General features: G+C 40.4%; 1 protein-coding gene across 1 annotated transcript in view; it reads right to left on the reverse strand.

The window, feature by feature from the left end:
- DIP2B (disco interacting protein 2 homolog B) overlaps positions 1–21,933 on the reverse strand; it is a 239,676-nt gene that overhangs the window by 32,520 nt on the left and 185,223 nt on the right. The window contains exons 13-23 of the mRNA XM_065887981.1: positions 19,606–19,708; positions 18,362–18,426; positions 15,991–16,084; positions 15,409–15,528; positions 13,858–13,972; positions 12,917–13,056; positions 12,140–12,276; positions 8,831–8,911; positions 6,203–6,330; positions 4,371–4,485; positions 313–514 (exon numbers count right to left, since the gene is read on the reverse strand). Of these exons, the coding sequence (XP_065744053.1) occupies positions 313–514; positions 4,371–4,485; positions 6,203–6,330; positions 8,831–8,911; positions 12,140–12,276; positions 12,917–13,056; positions 13,858–13,972; positions 15,409–15,528; positions 15,991–16,084; positions 18,362–18,426; positions 19,606–19,708 (1,300 nt within the window). The remainder of the gene's footprint in view (positions 1–312; positions 515–4,370; positions 4,486–6,202; positions 6,331–8,830; positions 8,912–12,139; positions 12,277–12,916; positions 13,057–13,857; positions 13,973–15,408; positions 15,529–15,990; positions 16,085–18,361; positions 18,427–19,605; positions 19,709–21,933) is intronic.

A 21,933-nucleotide genomic window follows, 5' to 3' on the forward strand; every position in this document is an offset into this window, starting at 1 on the left:
AACCTTCCATTACAGGACTTGCTTTATTCTACCTCCACCAGTGGGATTCTGATCACCTTGACCCCATACCTTACATCCTGGGAAAATGGAGGCACTCTACTGAGAATTACTCAGAAGACTGAGCGAACAGTAAACCTGGAAAAGCTATTTTACAAAATCTCACTCCTTCCTGCTTTTGGTCAGCTGATGCGATTCTCATGTTACTTACTAATCTGTGTAAAGTCCAACTCTAGAGAAAAAAATCATGCTGAGAGAATTCAGCTTCTTCAAGTTACAGTTTTAATGTCATGCCTTCAAAGCCAGCATTCTTACCTGGTTGCTTCTGCCGGGGTTTTGGCAAATTGGTCACGCATGTATGTGGGCACATGAGGATATTACAAGGATGCAGCGATCCCTCCAGAAAGAGCTGTTTCGTCTGAGATATGTGGATCCCTCCCAGTGGAGTTTTGGGCAGAGTATTGGCAGGCACCAGAGCAAGACAATAAACCCCCACTTGATGAATGCTATCAATTGCCTAGAAAAATACAAACAAAAAAAAATGCTCAGTGAGATTAATTTTATGACATTTGACATCCTCCTAACACAATGCATTATTCTACTCTAAGAGTTTTTCGTGTTTTATTTTATTTTTGGCTGCAGTGGGTCTTCGTTGCTGCGTGTGGGCTTTCTCTAGTTGCGGCGAGCGGGGGCTACTCTTCGTTGCGGCGCGCGGGCTTCTCACTGCGGTGGCTTCTCTTGTTGCGGAGCACGGGCTCTAGGCGCGAGGGCTTCAGTAGTTGTGGCTCGCGGGCTCTAGAGCACAGGCTCAGTAGTTGTGGTGCACAGGCTTAGTTGCTCCGCGGCATATGGGATCTTCCCGGACCAGGGCTCAAACCCATGTCCCCTGCATTAGCAGGTGGATTCTTAACCACCACGCCACCAGGGAAGCCCTAGAGTTTTTCTTTCTCTCTCCATTCTAGGTCTAGAATCTGGTAGATTATTAGTATCCCATACATCTAAAGGTACCTAATCCTTCCAGTGATGGCAGAGTGGTGAGGTACTGGCCAACCCAGTACAATCTAAATGGACAGAGGTGGATACTGATTTGCAAGCCTCAGTATGTTCTCTCTTGATTGATAATGTCCAAAACCTAGAAATTTGTTTCGGTTCGTTTAATATTTTAGCTGTCCAACAAAGCTCAATTAAACAGAGGCAAAATATTTTTAATTATTTTAATTAAATTTTTAATTTAATTTTTTTAATTTAATTTTTTAATTAAATTTTTAATTTAATTATTTTAATTTAATTTTTAATATTTATTTATTTATTTTTAATAAATCTATTTATTTTATTTATTTAATTTTGGCTGAACTGGGTCTTCATTGCTGCGTGCGGGCTTTCTCTAGTTGCGGCGAGCAGGGGCTACTCTTCGTTGTGGTGCACGGGCTTCTCTTTGCAGTGGCTTGTTGCGGAGCATGGGCTCTAGGCGTGTGGGCTTCAGTAATTGTGGCACGTGGGCTCAGTAGTTGTGGCACACGGGCTTAGCTGCTCTGCGGCATGTGGGATCTTCCCGGACCAGGGCTCGAACCCGTGTCCCCTGCATTGGCAGGCGAATTCTTAACCACTGCGCCACCAGGGAAGTCCCAGTATTTTTATTATGAACAAAACAGAAGCTCTGTAAGTAAGCCCTTGCTTAAGTGGTTCACCAGGTTACTAGGCATCCCCTTTGCAAAACATCCAGGTGAGGCCCACCGCACACTGAGTCCTGGAGGCCAACAGCTCCCTCGGCGCACCCCTGTTCCCAGCCACGCACCTGTGCGCTCACTGAGTGTCAGCTGTGCCTGCTTCTATACCTTTTACAGCTGCTGTTCTTGTTACTGTGCTCATATAATTAACTATTATATCCACTGATAAAATATGAATGCAAAATAGGAAGAGTTATGCTTTTTAAAGACTCATTAGAGGTGAACTCCTACTGTTGATAGGAATGGGCAAGTTAATTCTAAAAGGTAAGTTTCTTTTCAAATACTCACGTTCTAGTCTAACTTAAAGGAAATGAAACCAGAAACCAGTGCTTTTGGAGGTAGTTTATGGAAGTAAGCTGACCTGGAACTCAAACTGGTGTAACTCACACTCACACGCCTCTGCGTCAAATAAAGGCACACTTGTTATGTTTTGTGTTAAAATTTAATACTTGAAGAATTTCTCATTGTTATGGTTTTCTGCTTCAATCACCTTTGAAAACTAACTGACCAACCATCAATACCATTTCTAAACATGCCAGTTGAGAGGGTTCTTTTGTACTACCCACAAATCTTACTGAAAAGGAGATCCAGCCTGAGAAGACGAATGGACCAAGAGTCATAAAAGACAGACAAGCCTTTTAGTAAAATGACTTAAAAGGGCAGAGGAATAAACTTGAAAGCATATTCTTCAGACTAATCCACTAACCAACAGAGATAACTAGGAAATGGGAAGTCTGTAACAGTTCCTAAGTCTTGAGTATCTTAGAATATACAGGAAGTTAGCAAATGTATCATGTGTAGCCTGGATTCCTCACTGAAAATACGCCACCTGGTAAGTCATCCACTGACGACGTTCCTTAGAAGGTGTTGAGTTAGGTGTTTAGTTTATATCATACACAGACCTGGAATTAAACAACCTCTGGGCTCTAACCTACCAGAACATATGGAGTTCTTAATGTTCTACTATGGATCCAAGTACCCCAAGCAGAGAAGCTACATATAAGATAATGCCTTCTTATTTCACACCCAAATCAGACCCCAAATGACTTTAACAAAAATTTGGATTAGTAAGTTTAGCACTGCATTTAATTCCTATAGTTGCTTTTCAGGGAAAAATAGCAACCTGGGAAATTTGCTTCCTGTAACTGGAAAAAATACATAATTCACCACAAGATTCTACCACTATCCCCCAAAGTTCTTTCTGAATGAAATAAGCAGTGTGTTTGAAAATATGAACAGTATAAAAAAATTCTCTTTGCGGGTCTGATTACTAACCGTCTTTCAGAGATCACCCAGTCCCACTTTCTTCACAGTTTTTTCTATCTAGTCTATCTTCAGTAATCTCTTTCCTTTCTCTGATTTTTGCACTATAAACAGCCTATGCTATACCAACTGATAATTCCGAATCACAGACCCTGCAGACAGGAAGAATCTTAAAAGTCATCTAGTGCTATCACTCATCTCATGCTTACAACATTTCTGCAACATTACTACTAACTGGCAATAAATAAATCCAAATGCCCCAAGCAGACAAGTTATAGACACTGGGAACAATCCCAATACATATAAGTTGAATGGTAAGGACAGTCCACGCTTTCTCTGGACCATCCATTTATCCAACAAGTATTTGCTGAGCCTACTCTGATGATGTGCTGGCACAGCCATCTGGTTCTGGACTAACAGGAACAAGAGAGAGTAGATCCTGGCTTTCATGGGTCTTCTATTATAGTGGATGTAGAAAACAATACATATGAAGACACTTATAGCTGATAAATACTAATCAGAAAATAGAGCAGAGTGAGGGGACCGAGAGTGAAAGGGAATGTTATTTAAGATAAACTCCTCACTGGAGATATGCTTATGGTTGTTCTTTTTTATATTAATAATGATCGCCATCATCTTGTTGTACTGAAGGCAGGCACTAAATATTTCAATTCATTACCTAATTACCGTCAATTAACCTTCCAATAGCTCTGTAATATAGATAATTTTATCCCCACTTTACAGACGAGAAAATAAGGTTAAGTAAGTTTAAGTAAGCTGCCTAAAGGCACTTATGTGGTAGGTAGTGGAGGTGGGATTCAAAGTATGATTCTAAATGAATACTAGGCTCTCTTCATCATCCTAGCCTTCTCCCCTAGAAACATTTCCCTTATACTGAGCCCATGTCTTCCTCCTTCCCTAGTGGTTTACTTCACCTAGATCTCTAACTCCACAGTAAAAGCTCCTTCAAAGTAAGAACAGCAGCTCATATTGGATTCCTCACACTCTAGGCACCACTTGTAGCATGCAGTAAGACTGCAGCTGTTGACATGGGGACTGATTATGTCAAAGATGTGTTCCACATTTGGACAGTTAAAACGTTCATGGGTAGTTAACACTCAGGCACAAAAGAATGAAAGAACTTGCTGAGGCAGGTCAAATTCAATTGTTTTTGGCAACCTGAGCAGAAAAATACTTTGTGGTACACGAGGAGGCGTGGTATTATCTGCTTTTGCTAACAGTAGCTAGAATATTTGAGTAGCTACTGGCAGGAAAAAAAAAAGGCAACATAACTGGTCCACTGAAGAAAATGCTTCAGCAGTGGCTTCTGCTGCCTTTGACAGCAAAGTCAACCTCCCCGACAGAGACCCCAGGTGCGCTCACCTGTAGCACACGGCTCATCCACTGGAAACTGTCTTCCTCGGAAGCGTCAGGTCTTTGCTCCGCAACCACCACGATGCGCTCATCATAAAATACAGACACAGAAAACACAGCAATTCTAAGAGAGACAGATCAAACACATCAGGACTCCCTTCACAACCAGTCCTATTTGCTTTGCTCAGTTGGAATTACAGAGAGGAGACATCCCCACCGCACTGCCCAGGAAGGAGTAGTTTAGAAAAGAAAACGTCAAAATCATTACCATCAAAACGAGGACTCAAAAAACGCGTACTAAGCGCCACTGTCGTGAATGTTGGGACATAGCGATAAATAAGCTGAAGTCCCTGTCTTTGTGGAGCTTGCGTGTCAGAGACAACAATCACGTCGCGCTATACACCGGGGGACCGAGGCAGGGTGGGGGCGGAGCAGTGTGTGGGTCGGGGGGTGGTGGTGGGGCAGGCAGCGCCTCCCTGAGGAGCGGACATTGGAGCAGAGACCTGAATGAGGTGAGGACGCGAGCCGCACGGAGATCTGGAGGAAGAGGTTTCCGGGCAGAAGGAACGGAAAGCGAAAAGGTTCTGAGGTAGGAACGAGCTTGGCAGGTTTGAGGAACAGCAAGAAGGTCAGTGTGCCTGGAGCAGGGTGGTGAAGCAGAGAGTGGTGGGGAGAGGTCAGACCCACCCAGGTGGTCACGGAGGACCTGGAGGCAGGGGGAGGGGTTGCTCTGAGTGAGGTCTCGGCTCAAACATCCCCCTGCTAGTGAGGCATTCCCAGACTCCCCGTATAACCCGCAGGCACCACCACCCCGTGTGTCCTTCCTGCACAGCACTCATCACCAGCTCACCTAGTATCTGTTTCCCTATGTGGTTACCTGCTCTTCCCCCAATGAGAATGTGAGTTCCCGCGGGCAGAGACGTGGCCTGTGTTGTTCACTGCCACACCCTGAGCATCCAGAACGGTGGCACACAGTTGGCACCCAATAAACGCTTGCTGAATGAATGTGTGAAATAACGGGAAGGCACTGGAGGGCTGAGAACGCCAGCAAGTCTGACCACCTCCCTTCCTTTCATCCACACATATTTAATGAACACCTACTGCGTGCCAGGCGCTGTGCCGAGTGCTGGGGATGTGACCGTGACCAAAGACAGAAGGTCCAGTACCCCATGGAGTTTACATCTCACAGGAAGCCACACCATTACAAAAAACTATACATTTCAGGAACTGCTTCTCTAGTGGTTTAATTTTTCTACTGCTTCAAAAACTAAGGGACACCAGGATTGCTTTAAAGACATATATCCATGACTGAAAACTACTGAACAGGACATCAATTACTCAAATATATGCCAAATATCTTTTCTTGAGTTAATAAGCAAAGAAAAGAGGGTAATCTAATTGACTTCATCCATGGAATTTGAAATTAGCGCTTATGTACTATGTCAATCTCTACATTGAAATGGTAATAATTTAGAGTCAAGTAAGAGAACAATTCTTAGATGTAAACTCCTACAGAGTAGCATCTATCTCAATTAGACTGAATGGGGTGACTTCTGTATTGAAGGAATGTAGGAAGTTCAGTGTTTCAGAAATCTCTCCTTAGTCTTCAGGATTCAACAAACAGTAGTGATTAAAAACTGAAATACAGGATATGGTTACAGCCCCTCAATTACAGCCAAAGAACCAGACATTTTAAGATAAATATTCAGAGCCTGGTTTCTGCTACACTTAATCAAAAACAACCTAATCTAGAGCCTCTACAGAATACAACTCAAATCACCCTACAGAGGTATCTTTAGATTCCACCAGAAGTGCTAACCTTTGAACTTTGTACTACTCACCTTCCCCTATAAACAGTCTTTATTGATTCAACAGCCAATCCAGTAGCAACAATGTCATCAGCATTATGTCTTCGACCACTAACCATCAGTAACCCATCCATTTTTCCAACCACGAAAACCAAGCTGCCCTGAAAGGTAACAATGATTTACGTAATTTAAATAACAAAACAGACATTTTACTTCCTGCCTTGAAATAAATCTCATAAAAACTGTAGTAAAGAAAATATCATATTTTATGGATTCTAAAAAAGTGTTTCACATCTCGACATCTCAGAATCAGTGGCATCTTACAATTAATGTGGTCTTAATAGTATATAAGAAGGGAATCCATTCATGTTCATTCTTTTAAAATTAATTAATTAATTAATTTTTGACTGCACTGGGTCTTCGTTGCTGTGCGCGGGCTTTTCTGTAGTTGAGCGAGCGGGGGCTACTCTCTGTTGCAGTGTGCAGGCTTCTCACTGGGGTGGCTTCTCTTGTTGCGGAGCACGGGCTCTAGGCACATGGGCTTCAGTAGTTGAGGCAGGCAGGCTCAGTAGTTGTGGCTCGTGGGCCCCAGAGCGCAGGCTCAGTAATTGTGGTTCACGGGCTTAGTTGCTCCACGGCATGTGGGATGTTCCTGGACCAGGGCTCAAACCCGTGTCTCCTGCATTGGCAGGCGGATTCTTAACCACTGCACCACCAGGGAAGCCCCATATTCATTCTTAGGGAGGAATTTTATTTTATTTTTTTGCCGCACTGCAAGGCACGTTGGGATCCTAGTTCCCCGACCAGGGACTGAACCTGTGCGCCTTGCAGTGGAAGTGTGGAGTCTTAACCACTGCACCACCAGGGAAGTCCCATGGAGGAATTTTATAAGAAAGCAACTAGGATGCCAAATGAGCACAGTTCTTTTTTCCAGCCATGATTATGTATTAGTTCATTTTCTGTACTTATTCATGGATGGATGCAGAGGAGAAAATTGTTAGACCATTTAACACTGGAATTAGGAAGAGAGTAAAACAGTTTTAATGTGAGAATGAATGTCTCAGATTTATAAGGGTAATGTTTCCATCTGGTAATATTAGAAATAAGTTAATATAGAAAGGTCTAAGGAATTGTAGGAGCCTCTCCTTTCCAAAAAAATAACTGAGCTGCAGGAAAGTCTGCTGTCAATGTCCTCAAAGCATCGCTGTATAAATAATTCTATTATTTCACATAATTTTTATCAATAATTTTCCCAGACCCATTTGCAACAAATTAACTTTTCCCATTCATTATAGAATTCCTAAATTTTTGGACCATTTACATATATTGAATTATCTAGTAGTCATCTCCATTTGAATGTCACTAATTGATTTACTAAGCACAATGTAGTGCCATACACTGACTAGGCTTTTGTAAGTAAGACATAATCTCTAGTCTCAAGAAGCTACTGGCCCATCCTTCTGTCATCCCAGAAGACAGAAGAAAATCAGCCATTTTCAACATAGTCTGAAAAGTCCTACTGTGGAAGTGAATAAAGAGAACAAGACAGTCTCTGCTGGTCCTCCAACATCTATTTTTCCATTTCTTTCACAGTAGTAGAATTTCTAGCTCGGCATGCATTTCAGCCTCCCTTGCAGCTATGTGTGGCCAGGTGACTAGTTCAGAACAACGAGATATAAGTAGAAGTGTTGCTCAGCAGCTTCAGGGAATTTCTTTTAAGAGATAGTAGGGCTACACCCTTTCTTCTGTCCTGTTTCCTGGAATGCAGATGTGATGGCTGGAGCTCCATCTTCGACCTCAATAGTGGAGTGGAAGCTAAAAGGAGCTGGGTCTCTGAGAATTTTTTGGTGCTGAGTGAAGAAGTCAAGACAGTAGGTGCAGATGTCTCTTTCTAGGAGAGTGATTCTCTTAGAGGTATGTCCTCAACCCCACCGTCACCCATAAATGGTGGGGAAGAAAGAAAATAAAATTAGATCTTTTCTTATAGAACTTGAACTGTTATGAGGAGAAAAAAGAGAGGGTAAGGAGGTAATTAAGAGATGGAGGGAGGTATGTGGCCTCAACTATGATAATGAAGGTCTATTACTTACAAAATAAAATCCAAACTTCCCATTATGTCATGCAAAGCCCTTCATGCTCTGCTTCTCTGCCTTCCTCACCGGCTCATGAAACTAACTGTGAGCTCTTTGAGAACAGGTTTTGTATCCTAATTGTCTCTGTAAACCCAATGCCTGTAAATACCACCTGCTGAAAAACAAACTGTTTTCATTCAGAGAATTTACTGTTACACCTGGTGCAGTACTGATAATCCATATGAAAATGATTTGTACACTATTATGGTTTCCCTTTGCAATTGAGGGTAACTTTTTCAGCACTCTTCTCACTTACTGAAATATATTAATCAAATCAATGCAACATAGGAAGAATAAGTGAAAAGAGTTTTGAAAATAAAAGATAATGTCTTAGTTTGAAGGAATAAAATGAATTTGGGTAACTGGAGCAATAAACATTACTCATTTTATGACATTTTTTACAGGAACTGCTCTAAATGTAAGTTAAGTGGCCCTGTAATACTCTTGGACTAATAAGAATTTGTTCTGTGAACTAAAGTACAAATATTTGGATCAGATGCACCAAAACAAATATGAAAGTGTCACTTACTGGCCCTACAAACCCCAGTAATCCCGACCGGATGAATGGTACATCCCCAACAGGAGAGCCTGCGGAATTCACTGGAATCACCTAAATGACAGAAAAAAGTGAAAATGTTAGCTTAAAAAAAAAGTATTTGATTTTTAAAAAGTCTTAAAAAAAAATTTAAAACAGTAATACATGCTTGTTGAAAACTAAAATTATAAAAGCTAGTGAATCCAGTAATCCCACCTGCTTAAGACATAACAAACATTTATAATTTGTTGTTTATCTCTGCGGACTTTTTTAGATTCACATATTAACATATTAAGAATTTTTTTAAGGGATCATATTATATATACTATTTTGTAACTTGCTTTTTCATATATTATATGTGTTTCGTATAGTATATGTATTTTGGATACCTTTACAAGTTGGTAATAGTCAATCTAGCTCTCTTTGTACAAGAGTTCTATAATATACCATCACATGGTGGAACGAGATAACATAGCCCTTGGAGTCAGATATAAGTTCAATGTCTGTCTTTGCCACTTACTAGTAACGTGGGCCTTGGGAAGGTTCCTGCATTTCTTTATACCTCAGTTTCTTTAGCCATAAAATGGAACTCTCAACGCCTATCACAGGCTTAGGGTAAAGATCAAGGGAATATAAATAGATGTGTAGATGCAAGCACACTGCCTGGCCTAGAGTCGGTACTCAGGAAACCATCAGAATCAGCTATTAAAACGTAACCAGTCTTTCTGGCTAGGTAGGTCATTCTAATTTTTCACTATATGAACAGTGCTTTACTGAATACTGCTGTACATATTTCTGTGCATTTGTACAAAAGGCATGAGTCTTTTCAATTTTAACAGGCTGTCCTACAAAATTATTATAGCAATTTACACTCCACCAATACTGTATTAGAATGTTTTTCCCATACTCTGGCTAATATTAAATGTTATCAATTTTTCTAAACTTTGCCAATCTGGTAAGCAAAAAAAGAAATCCCACTATTATTTTAGCTGCATTTATTTATTACTAACATGGATGAATTTCTTTTCCTTAATTTACTGCCATTTGTATTTCTTTTGTGAATAGCCTAGTCATGTCTCCTGTCTATTATTTCTATTTGATTGGATTTTTCCCTTTAATTTTTAAGATTTCTTTTTTTACACAGGGAACAACTATAACAAGAGCTAACATTTATAAAATGGTTATCATGTGCCAGGCATGGGTGTAAATACAGTTAATTCTCAAGAAAACCCTTGAAACAGAATTAATATTTTCATTTTACAGATGAGAAAGGCACAGAGAGTTTCATTTGCCTCATATCAAATAGCTAGTAAGAGATGACAATGGAAAATTAGCTCTTTGCATTCATATGTGTTGCAAAGTTTTTCTCACCAGAAGCTTTTTTTTTTTTCTCCTAGCTGCACCACGCGGCTTGTGAGATCTTAGTTCCCCAACCAAGGAATGAACCTGGGCCCTCAGCAGTGAAAGCAAGGAGTCCTGACCACTGGACCGCCAGGGAATTCCCTACCAGTAGCCCAGTAGCTTATTTTTAAAATACACTTTTATTTTCTAAGCAGCCATTTTTAGATCTTTTGTTCTAGTGAAGTGTTAACCACATTGAAAAATTCTCTCAGGGTTTAAATATAAGAATTCAGTAAGAAAAATATGAGAAACTTTAATTTGCAAAACCAGTGCAACAGTTTTCTTCTCCTTTTTTGGTTAGTATTATTATTGTACTTCACTGCCATTAAATTTATCCTGCAGATTTCAAAATTTCTTCATCACTATGGACCTAGCAGCTTAGTATCAAATCTGAGAATTTCAGCTAGGCACTTGCCCTCCCAGGGGAGGCAACGTAATAAAATATTATTAGTATCTTCAAACACTGCTTGAAGATCTTATTTATATAAGGGAAATGCAATGAAGAAAAACACAGATATTGGAAACATATGTAGTCCAAGCACTTAAAAGAGAAATAAGGTGAGATTTAAATTAGTAAAATGTATAAAAACTCAGCAGAGATTAATCACCTGTGAAAGTAAACCAAGAGAACGGCAGTAAGCATGTGCTTTAAGAGTTTATGAATTGGTCACAACTTTTGAAGGTAGGCCAAGAATGTAGTAGTGATAGTGATGGTGATGGTGATGGTGATGGTGATGGTGATGGTGGTGATGGTGGTGATGATGATGATGATGGTGGTAATAACAGACATTTAATAATATATATTATGCCATTTTAGGCTGTGTAAACATAGATGATGGAGCCTTTTTGAGCCACCACATCACATCACACATATAGATAACACTCTCCTGCCATTTACATCTATTATGACATAATTACATGCACTGATTTTCAAATGGGATGGTAGACAGATGTGCCCTGCCATATTGAGACTGAGAACCATTAGTCTAGGTTATAGAAAAGGGAAGCTCAAAGACTGAAAATTGGCAGTGGTCATATAAGCCCTGTCTAGTGTGAAGGGGACATGGCCCATAAACTGGAGTTCTCTTTTCCCTAAAAGGTACCCCGAGGCAGGTTAATCCCAATTAGGAAATACAGACAATTAATTATGCCTGTTCTGATTTCCAGGCTCACCAGGCAAACTTTCATTACAATTTGGCTTCACATGCAGAACCGCCTTCAGAAAAACGATGTGCTAGTTCCACTGAAATATGAGCTATTTGAGTTTTATGTATTTTCCTGATGTACCACAAGCATGGAGAATAGTGCCAGACATGCAGAAGGTGCTCAATAAATATTTCTCTCACTGAAAGACTGAATAACGGCAACAATCTGCCCCCGTGACAAGCCAGGTTTTCATTTTTCATTAGGAAGTTGGCATTCTGGTTTACATTAGTCTTTACAAGCGTGGTTAACTCGAGTCTACTCTTGAGAGATGGATCCATTCTCACTGCACTCTCAGAATTAAATTTTGGGTCTTATACACTCAAACCATGGCACACTCACCAGGGTGAATTTCTGTGAGGCCTCTTACTCTTTATATATGTAGGAGATAAACAAGGGCACTTCCTGTGTGCCAGGTACTGGTCTAAGCACTCTATAAACATGAACTCATTTAGTTCTCACAACATTCCTATGGTAGATACTATCATTACTCACATTTTAAAAAGAAGGAAATTGGGGCACAGAGAGGATAGGCAGCTCAACTAGTGCATGGCAGTCAGGGCTGGACCTCGGGCAGTCTACCTCTGGAGCACACACTCGCAACAGCTACGCTGTGCTATTTCCCATCAGCCAGCTCAGCTGCCCTAGTGACACTGACCTCACGCAACACGTTCCCCATGAAACTTTAACGTCACGTACCTCAAATGTATTTTTTGTCACACCAGCAAGCCCAAAGTACATCATGCCTCCTGTTCTGGAGCTGACACAGATTTCTCCAATTTCATCTGTTTTGCAGAGTTGGGGAGGTCCATCGGGTCTCACAATGCACATCATCCCTAGTGTACAGAAAGTATAGTCAAGGGACAGTCTGGAAAACCTTCGAAAAAACAGTCTCATCCTTATGAACCCACGAAAGTTTTACATTCACTGAGTGGCATTAAGTAAGAATACCAAACAGGAATGTTAAAAACAGACCTGATGCTACATAGGTATATCTGAAATTTCCACCTTTCACCCGATAATAAAGAATTTTTTAAATTCAGCAAATAAAAACATACAATAGTTGCAGACCGAAGCTTTTAAAGACAGTGACTTATTCAAGATGACTGCAAAGTCCAAAGAAACAGGTTAAATTAATTTACCCTTACACAGATCAAATTCAAACACGCAGGAAACAATGTACCCTTTAACTTTCTGCCAGCCCATCGTCTTGGCAATTACAGTGAAAACCGGACAACTTTAGTATCACTCAGTACTTAGCTTTCTATGTGAACAACTGTAACTGAAACAGTCACAATTAAATCATCCAATTTCTGCCGGAAATAAGTATGATTAACTCTTAGAGAGGCTTTGAGAAATTAAGTGACTTAGTACTAGATTTTGGATTCCTGGTTTTGGATCTCATATTTTATCAGGCTCCACTATCTCTAAAGACGAATCTTCATGAAACACCCAATGATGCTCCTGAGAACTCACCCCCGGGCATTACATGTCCCACATCCTGAACCGTCAGTGCTGAATTTTTATCTTCAGTATTGACCCGTATTACCCCATAGCTCAATCCATTCATGGAGAGAATGGCTCTTCCCGGCAAAGGGGCCCCTGGGACTCCAGGCCTGAAAACAAAATAAACTCATGAAATTTGGCAAATAAAATGATACTAAGAGAAAAGTATGAACATGTAGGAAAGGAAATTTCCTCTGGCTACCACACACACAAAAATCCGCATTTTTTCTCTACCCAAAACATGCCAAATTAATCTAATTTACATGTGCAAAGCATGGTGAACTTTCATTCAGATGGAAAAAGTAAATTTTAATCAGTTGTTAAGAATATACTGGCTTGCAAGGGGGACGGGGAGGGAGCGGGATGGACTGGGAGTTTGGGGTTGGTAGATGCAAACTATTACATTTAGAATGGATAAACAACAAGGTCCTACTGTATAAAAAAAAAAAAGAAGGGATATATGTGTATAACCAAGTCACTTTGCTGTACAGCAGAGACTGACACAACACTAAATCAACTATACTTCAATTAAAAAATAAATAAAAGGAATATACTGGCTTGGGTGTACTCTCTATATAGGTACTTTGCATATATAAACTACAATCAAGAACAGTCTACTTGTAGTCTAAGATGCTAACTAAGGATTCTGAAGGGCAAAACAAGACAGAAAAAGAACTAATTCACAAATACGAGATGATAATAACTAAAGTAAAATTTCAGTTTACCAGTTACACTTAGGGCAAGAGTGGGAAAAATAAATGAGATGCTTCAAACTGCTTTACAAAGTCATTTTCACTTTCAGGATTACGAAGCAGAAAATTAGATCACACCCCTTGTCATCACCTGGTCCATTCTGCACATTTGACCAGAGTTGTAACATACATCAAGAGCACCAACATTCTGAACGATACCTGCGGATTGCGACAGTCATGGCTTCGGCAGAAGTAGCACACGGACAGATGGCCTCAGGTTTCAGACCATGGCTTTGGAACAGACTCAGGAAGGCATCACAGGATGACACAGACCCTGAGGAGTTGAAACAGATCAACTTGAAAACTGAAAACATGATTTTCATTATTGCAGGAAACTGGTAAAGAACAGAAAGCTGACACATCTGTACATCATCAATTCCATGCAAATATTTTACTGTGCCTGTGAAATGGTTGATAGGTTTCAAGGACAAACAAATGCTCATCTAGCCCATGAAAGGTCAGTGACACTATTGAAAGTTACAACTTAAAATAAGGCTGCTCCTACCAAACTGCCCAATCAATAGGAGAGATGCACCGCAGGCAACAGGTAGCCAGTTCGGAAGCAAGCAACTCTTCCTGAAGTAACTACTGCAGTTTAGCCAGTGCGTTACTAATACTCTTAGTTCCATCCTGTTACGTATTCTCTGACTTGTTTCTTACTAAGGTCAGTCTGAGGTCTGTGTTTTATACCAAGATGATCACTGTGACTACTGACAAAAATCCACTGATGACAAAGAACACAGTAGTATCTAATGCTTTACCTGATTCTACCCTGTGGAGGCTCAAGATGTTTATGCTTGTCAGGAAAAGCAGGCAACACAGTAAGATCTCTAAAAGCTTTTGCAAACTCCTTAGACTTGGTGACAGGGAATTTACATAAAGTCCAGACACTTGGCTATATCAAGTTACCTTCTCATAATTCTTTTTAGTTACATGATAGAGAAAGGACCTAAATGAGTGAGCATGGAGTGGTTTTAAAAGCTTACAGATCCATCAAATGATGAATGACTATATAAAATATAGTGTATCTATACAATAGAATATTATATGGCAACATAAAAGAATAAAGTACAGACACAGGCTACAACAAGGAGGGACCTTGAAAACATGCTAAGTGAAAGGAGCCAGTCACAAAGGACCACATATAGCATGACTACATTTATGCGAAATGTCCAGAATAGATAAACATACAGAGACAGGGAGTAGACTAGGGCACAGAGGATGGGAAATGGGGAGTGACTACTAATGGGTATGGGGTCTCTTTTGGGGATGATGATGTTCTAAATTCAGGTCAATGGCGATAGCTGTATAACTCTGTGAATATACTGAAACCACTGAACTGTACTTTATTTTTTAAATTTTTTTAAAAGATTTTTTCTGATGTGGACCATTTTTAAAGTCTTTATTGAATTTGCTACAATATTGCTTCTGTTGTTTTATGTTTTAGTTTTTTGGCCAGGAGGCATGTGGGATCTTAGCTCCCCAACCAGGGATCGAACCCACACCCCCTGCACTGGAAGGCAAATTCTTAACCACCGGACCGCCAGGGAAGTCCCCCATTGAAGGGTACTTTAAATGGGCAAGTTTTATGGTATGTGAATTATCTCTCAATACAGATATAAAAAAAAAAAAAGCTTACAGAAAGGGGATGAAAACCTCAGACTACCAAAGAAAAGGATATTCCCAGACTGACACTGTAGAAATACTCACAGGGATTAGCTCCGTCCGTCACAATCAACATGCGAAGCGAGCTCAAGCTCACATCTCTTTGGTCCCGATGTGCCATCATAGCCCAGTGCAAGTCTCGGCATTTTACTAAAGCAACCTTGGCTATAAATGCGAAAGAGATAAAGTCAATACACACGTTAAATTTGGTAGATATTAATATAACAAAAACATTTTTACTTATTTTAGGAATCATGATTTTCACTTAGAGAAAAATAAAAAAGGTTTCAAAGAAATTGTTCCAGGTGCTCTGAGGCAGTGGCGACTGACTGGACACACGACTGCCTTGCTCACTGTGACCTGCAGGCAGGCCTCGTATCCTAGCCAAGGAAGCTTCGAACACCAAAGCACCCAATAAATCTAATTCAGGGCCCAGATTCAGGCACAATTCTTAAGAATGGACATCAACTGAGATGAACTAGACAACATATCTGATTTTTTAATAACCAAACTCTAAAATCTGTCAAGGCACCAAGGCATAGAATTATGTCGCTAGAAGAGCAATTTGAAAATCCCTGAAATTGCCAACAGTCACATAATCAAAGCTTAGATGCTGTGTGTAACTACCTTTGTGGGCATGTACTCTTTGGACCCAAGAGAGAGGGCAAGTCTTCATAACAGAGTAGGGTACACTAATTGTATGCATCTTATTCATTACATTCTGAAAAGCAAAGGAAGATAAAAAGTAATCAATACCTAATACATACTTAGCATTTTAAAACTGAACTGATATTCTGTTAACAATTTTAACCATACAATACTCAAACACATGCTCTTTGAAAAAAATTGAAAATATTAACTATAAGGTTGAAGCCTCCTTTGCTACCTATTCTCAAACCTGGTTCCCTTCTTTCCTCCTCAGAGATAATCATTGTTATGAATCTGCCATGGATCCTTCCAGTCTTTTTCCCATGTGTTTACATATATATTCATCCCCAGAGAAACATAAAAGTATTTTTAACATAAAAGGCATCATACTATACACATATCTACAACTTGCTTTTTTTTTTTTTTTTTTTTTTGCGGTACGTGGGCCTCTCACTGTTGTGGCCCCTCCCGTCGTGGAGCACAGGCTCCGGGTCTATGGCTCACGGGCCCAGCTGCTCCACGGCATGTGGGATCCTCCTGGACCGGGGCACGAACCTGCGTCCCCTGCATTGGCAGGTGTGCGCCACCAGGGAAGCCCCAACTTGCTTTTTTTTCACTTAAATTGTTCTAGAGCTAAATCTATGTACATCAGTATGAGAGATCTATACAATTTTTTTGACCTGCTGCATAGTATTCTATAGTATGACTGTACCACAATTTATTTGGGCATTTCCCTATTATTGACAGATTTTTTTTTTGCAATTGCAAACAATGTTTCAAGGAACATATTTATACTCATTTCCCTGGCACGTGTGTAAGTGTTTCTCTAGGGTAGGTACAGAAAATTTGTACTGCTGAGTCATAGGATGTGTGCTTTTACCACTGAACAGAGAACTGCCAAACTGCTCTCTAACCCTCTGAGCGCTTTCATCATGTTTATGCTTGCCACATACCACAGAGGGCTGGGTCTTACAAAGCAAGAAATCAACGTTTCCCTGTCGCTTACCGGAGGTCCTGCCTAGACCCGTTAGGTGTTTGGGTAGATAAAGCTGAGTAACCTGAGGGGGTCATGCAATTTGGTGTCTCTCCTGCCACCCAGACCGAACACACCCAGGACCCCCTGTCCCCACAGAGACCCAGCCTGACAGAATAGTTAAGTCTTGGTACTTAGACTAGCCATTTTGTTCCCCACCCAAGTGGCCCAAAGATACCAAAATACCACTGTAAACCTCTTTTTCCTCCCTCCCCCAAGTTTCTAGCTATGGTGACAAACTTTTGGATTTCAGGGAAAGAATGGTGTATATAACTAATTCTTCACACGTGTCCCTATCTTGCTCTGTGTATCAGAGAGAGAAGATTCCCTCTAACTCCTCACAAGGGTTTCTTAACCGCTGATTAAAAAAAACAAAATGGGAAGGACTTTAGAAAAGAGCAAGAAAGCATGTATGCTCAAGGAATAAGGTTTTTTTTTTTGTTTGTTTTGTTTTTTACTAATTTGAGGGGCCCTGGGAGAAAAGGGAAACCGCTCCTCTTCCCCATGCTTCATTTCCTACTCTTTCTCTGACTCCTGCAATGTGTGAGGAGATACTCTCAAAGGTTCTTTCAACTGTAGGATACTGTATCTCTTCTCTCTCCCCTCCTAATCAGCATGCTCCATATGTAGCTTTTCCCACTTGAAATGTCCCCCCTTCTACTTCCACCTCCCAAATATCTCTATATGGCTACATCTTACCCATTTTTTAGTCCAACTCAACTGTCACCTCTTCCATAAAAATTGAGGCCACAGCTGGGAGGAAGTCACCTTTTTCTAACTCCCTTAGGATGGTACCTGTTCCTCTATTATGGAAAGCAGTCTCATCTACCTTGTTATTCTACTCTTTCATTGCAGCATGGACTCATTCAAGACATTTTGTCCAATGGAAAGGTTAGATATTATTAAACACAGTTGCAAAGTTCCAGATATATTTAAGTAATCTTTTCTTCAGAAAAGAGAAGAGGTGACTCTCATAGTTTTTGAAAAATATAAATAAACATATAGCCATTGGTAGAAATTTTTTAGCTTTGAGTCATCATAGCAGATATTTAAAGGATTTTTGATCCTAAGTTCTCCTATATACTATTATGTGAAAGGTATACCCAACCACACAATGAAGAAAAAACAGAATTACATTCTCCTTTAAAAAAATTACCATTCGTATCACAAAATCAAATTCCCCTGGAAAACACTACTGATCTTTTAGGGGCTTAAATTTCAAACAAGCACTGAGTGACGCTGTGGTTACACAGCACACACAGTGACCTGAATCATAAGCACAATTTACACTAAAGGCCTCGATTCTGTGTAGCTTACCGCAAACATGCCATGCCACAGCCCAGCATCCTTCTTAAAGTCTAAAACATTTACTACTGTTTCCCCTAAAATAGGAAAAAACACAAGGAAATCATCTTTAGTGTTAAGTAGCAAGATTATATCACTTGCCTCTATTAAACAACTGATTTGGTACTTTTAAAGGAACCACTAAAAGTTCTCAGGGTCTTCTAATTACTTGAGGGTACCCTCAAATTGGCTGGGGGACTGATCACAGGGTGACGTGGTCACAGAAGAAACAATGAGTTTGGAATTCCTTGACTTTGGCACTGTCTTTGAGATAATAATTTTTTCCTAATTATATAAGGAACACATGTTTGTTTTAGAAACTTTGGAAGTTTCACAAGCATATGTAAAAAATTATACTTCCTAGAGAAAACCAAAAATGTTGGTGTATGTATATATCTATATATTCTATCTACATACATGCACATATAATCCTAAGCTTATATACTTACAATGCTTATATAGAGACAGATGCTTGACTAACAAAATTGGCACATACTGCTCTGTATCTAATTTGCTTCCACTTAATGATATACTGAAACAATCTTTAATATTCAAGAACATGAGTTTTAATACCTCAGCGTATAACCCATTATATGAATGTATTATATAATAATCAACTGCATTCGTTGGCATTTTGATCGATTTCATTACACACACAAACATATATATTTTTAACCAGACAAGAATGCAGCTCTGTAATGCTGCTATAATGAGCATGTATTAACTTGTTTCATCCTATGAAAGGAGAATAAAACACTAAAAAAATTAATATTGTGAAGAACATTCTAAGGGGAATAGTCATTACACAATATATATCAACGCATCTAAAGTCCAACAACCCAGAATACATTTTTGTGTTTTAATTTGTGTTTTTTGGTAGCAGAATTTCTTTGACTCTAACTCCATACAGCTGGTGGCAGCTCTAATGCATGGGGAGATGGAGGTACCTGACATTCCGCGACTAATAAGCACATGGTTTTAATTAGTTTTCTATTTCTGCACTCTAGAAATCATGCTTTACATATTTGGTTTGCCCAGAATTCTAGTTTCTTTAAATCACAGCATATTTGTGAAAAAGAAGAAAGCAAGCCAAGAATGTGTCTTAGAACATTTCCCTCTGAATGCGGTCATTAACTGGAGTCCAGCCGCCGAGCACTCTGCTCGAAGTCACACAGATCTGAGCTCACAGTGCAGGCAGTCACGGGGTGAAGTCTGACCTTCAGAATAATTGCAGGCCTGCGACAGAGCTTGGCAGTGAGACAGCATTGCAAGGCGGGACACTGTAACTCCCATTACACTCCCTTCTTTGCTTGTTTTATACTAGAAAAAAAAACACAAAAACAAAAACACAAGAAACAACAAAATGGGTTATTTCAAATGACAAAACTAGAATCCAAAAACGAAACCCCGAAAAGCCATGACGATGGGCTGAATTTAACGTTTCATATAAATATCTGAGGCTACGCACTTGGGCCCCAAACTCTAATCACACAAAGATAGGACTGGGTAATGTCAAAGCTCAACAAAAGTATGTGTGAAAAATTCTTAAAAGTTTAATTAGTTGTCAGTGTGAAGTGGCTGCTAAAGAAGCTAAAACAAACATGTGACCTCAGCTGTGTTAACAGAAGCACAGTATCAAATACACGGCAAGAGCAAGAGCTAAAGGTGTGCAAGTGTAGTCCCTGTCTATCAGCAGCTCCCGGCTGGGAGGGGAGACTGGGAAATGGCCTATTCACTCCTCCAAATCAATCAGCTATAATTTCGCTTTTACCTCGATGCTCCATTCAAGTTGCTTTTTACCAAGATCAGTCACATTTTTATTGTTAAATCAAAAGCACATATTGCATACGTTACTTTATCAGACCTTTCTATAATATCTGACACCTCCTTTCTTGACACTTTCTCTTTCCTTGGCTTTTGTGATACTCCCCTTCCTATTCAATATTCTCTCTCTCTCTCCTTTCCCCTCCACTTTCTCTGCCCATCCCTTGAATGTTGGCATTCCCTGAACGTTCTGTTCTTCCTCTTCTCTTTTCACTTTAATTCATCAGGGTACCACATTCCTGATGACTCCCAATTCTCTACTTCCAGTCCAGACCTCTCTCCAGAGATCCAGACTCAGAGGGTCAACCCTTCCCCTCGAATGACCCGTACTCCTGTGAAACGCAGCCAACACCACCCCTCTACCTTTCGCCCATGAAAACTTTTCTTGCTGTACTTTCTGTCTTAGTGAAGGATGCCATCCATCATCTATCCAGTTGCCCAAGTCAGAAACCCAAGTGTCTTTCTTGCCTCCACCCTCTCCAGAGTTAGTCACTAAGTCCTGTCTCTTCTATTTCTTACTGTATCTCAATTCCATCCAACCACTTTTCTCCATCCCCATCACCATGAACTTGGGCTCACCTGGATAACTGTAAAAGCTCCCCATTTCCCTTCTTAACTCCACCAAACAGATAAATCTTTTAACAACATATTTATTCTTGTCACTCTTCTGCTGACAGCCCTTTAAAAGCTCCTTATTACCCACAGGATACTTGAAACTCACTAGCAATGTCCTGTGGGTAATAAGAGGGTCCTAAGTGAAAACTGCAAGTTAATTCAGAATAGCAGAAGCATAGAAATGTAGAGGACAGTAGTTCTACATGAGGTCAGAGAGCTAAGCAGGGGCCACAGAATGAAGGGCACTTTACCTTTTAGGAAGAACCAATAAAGAAGACTGAAAAGGAGTGGTCAGTGAGTAGTCAGGGAAGCCAGTGAGCAGCTTTAAGGGGGATGAAGGGGTGAACCATGTCATCACTGGGAGATGATATGGATTGAGAGCTGACTGCTAAATTTGGTATTTTAATCGCCTGTTTACTTGTCTGTCATTTAAATGTACCCAGATCCCTTCCACCTTTAAAAGCAATCCTCCTTCGATCCAACATCACCACGTTGCCTCAAAGCTACTGCCCACTCTCTTCCCTTTTACAGCCAAAGTTATCACTACAGGGCTCAAGTTGGGTGGATTTTTTTCCCCAAACTTTTTAAAAAATTTATGGATGTTTATTCATTAATTTAGCAAACAGTTGGTGAGCATTTACTAATACGTCTCAAGCAAGATGCAGAGTACTCAAGGGCATAGCTTTTAGAGTGAAACAGATATGAGTTTGAGTCGGAGCTCTGTCAACTTTGAGTCAAAGGTTTTAGACAAACCTTTGGTTGGTTACTCAAGTTAAAGTCTTAGTCTCCTCAGGTACTAAGCAGGTTTAATAACAGCCCCCCACCTCACAGGGTACTTGTGAGGACTGACTGAGATAATGCATATAAAGCACTTGGCCTGGGCTTCCCTGGTGGCACTGGTTTAGAATCCGCCTGCAAATGCAGGGGACACGGGTTGGAACCCTGGTCTGGGAAGATTCCATGTGCCGCGGAGCAACTAAGCCCTGTGTGCTACAACTACTGAGCCTGTGCTCCAGAGCCCGCGAGCCACAACTACTGAGCCCGTGTGCTGCAACTACTGAAGCCTGTGTGCCTAGAGCCCGTGCTCCGCAACAAGAGAAGCCACT

The sequence above is a fragment of the Phocoena phocoena genome, chromosome 11 (genome assembly GCF_963924675.1).
Source record: "Phocoena phocoena chromosome 11, mPhoPho1.1, whole genome shotgun sequence".
Lineage (NCBI taxonomy): Eukaryota > Metazoa > Chordata > Mammalia > Artiodactyla > Phocoenidae > Phocoena > Phocoena phocoena.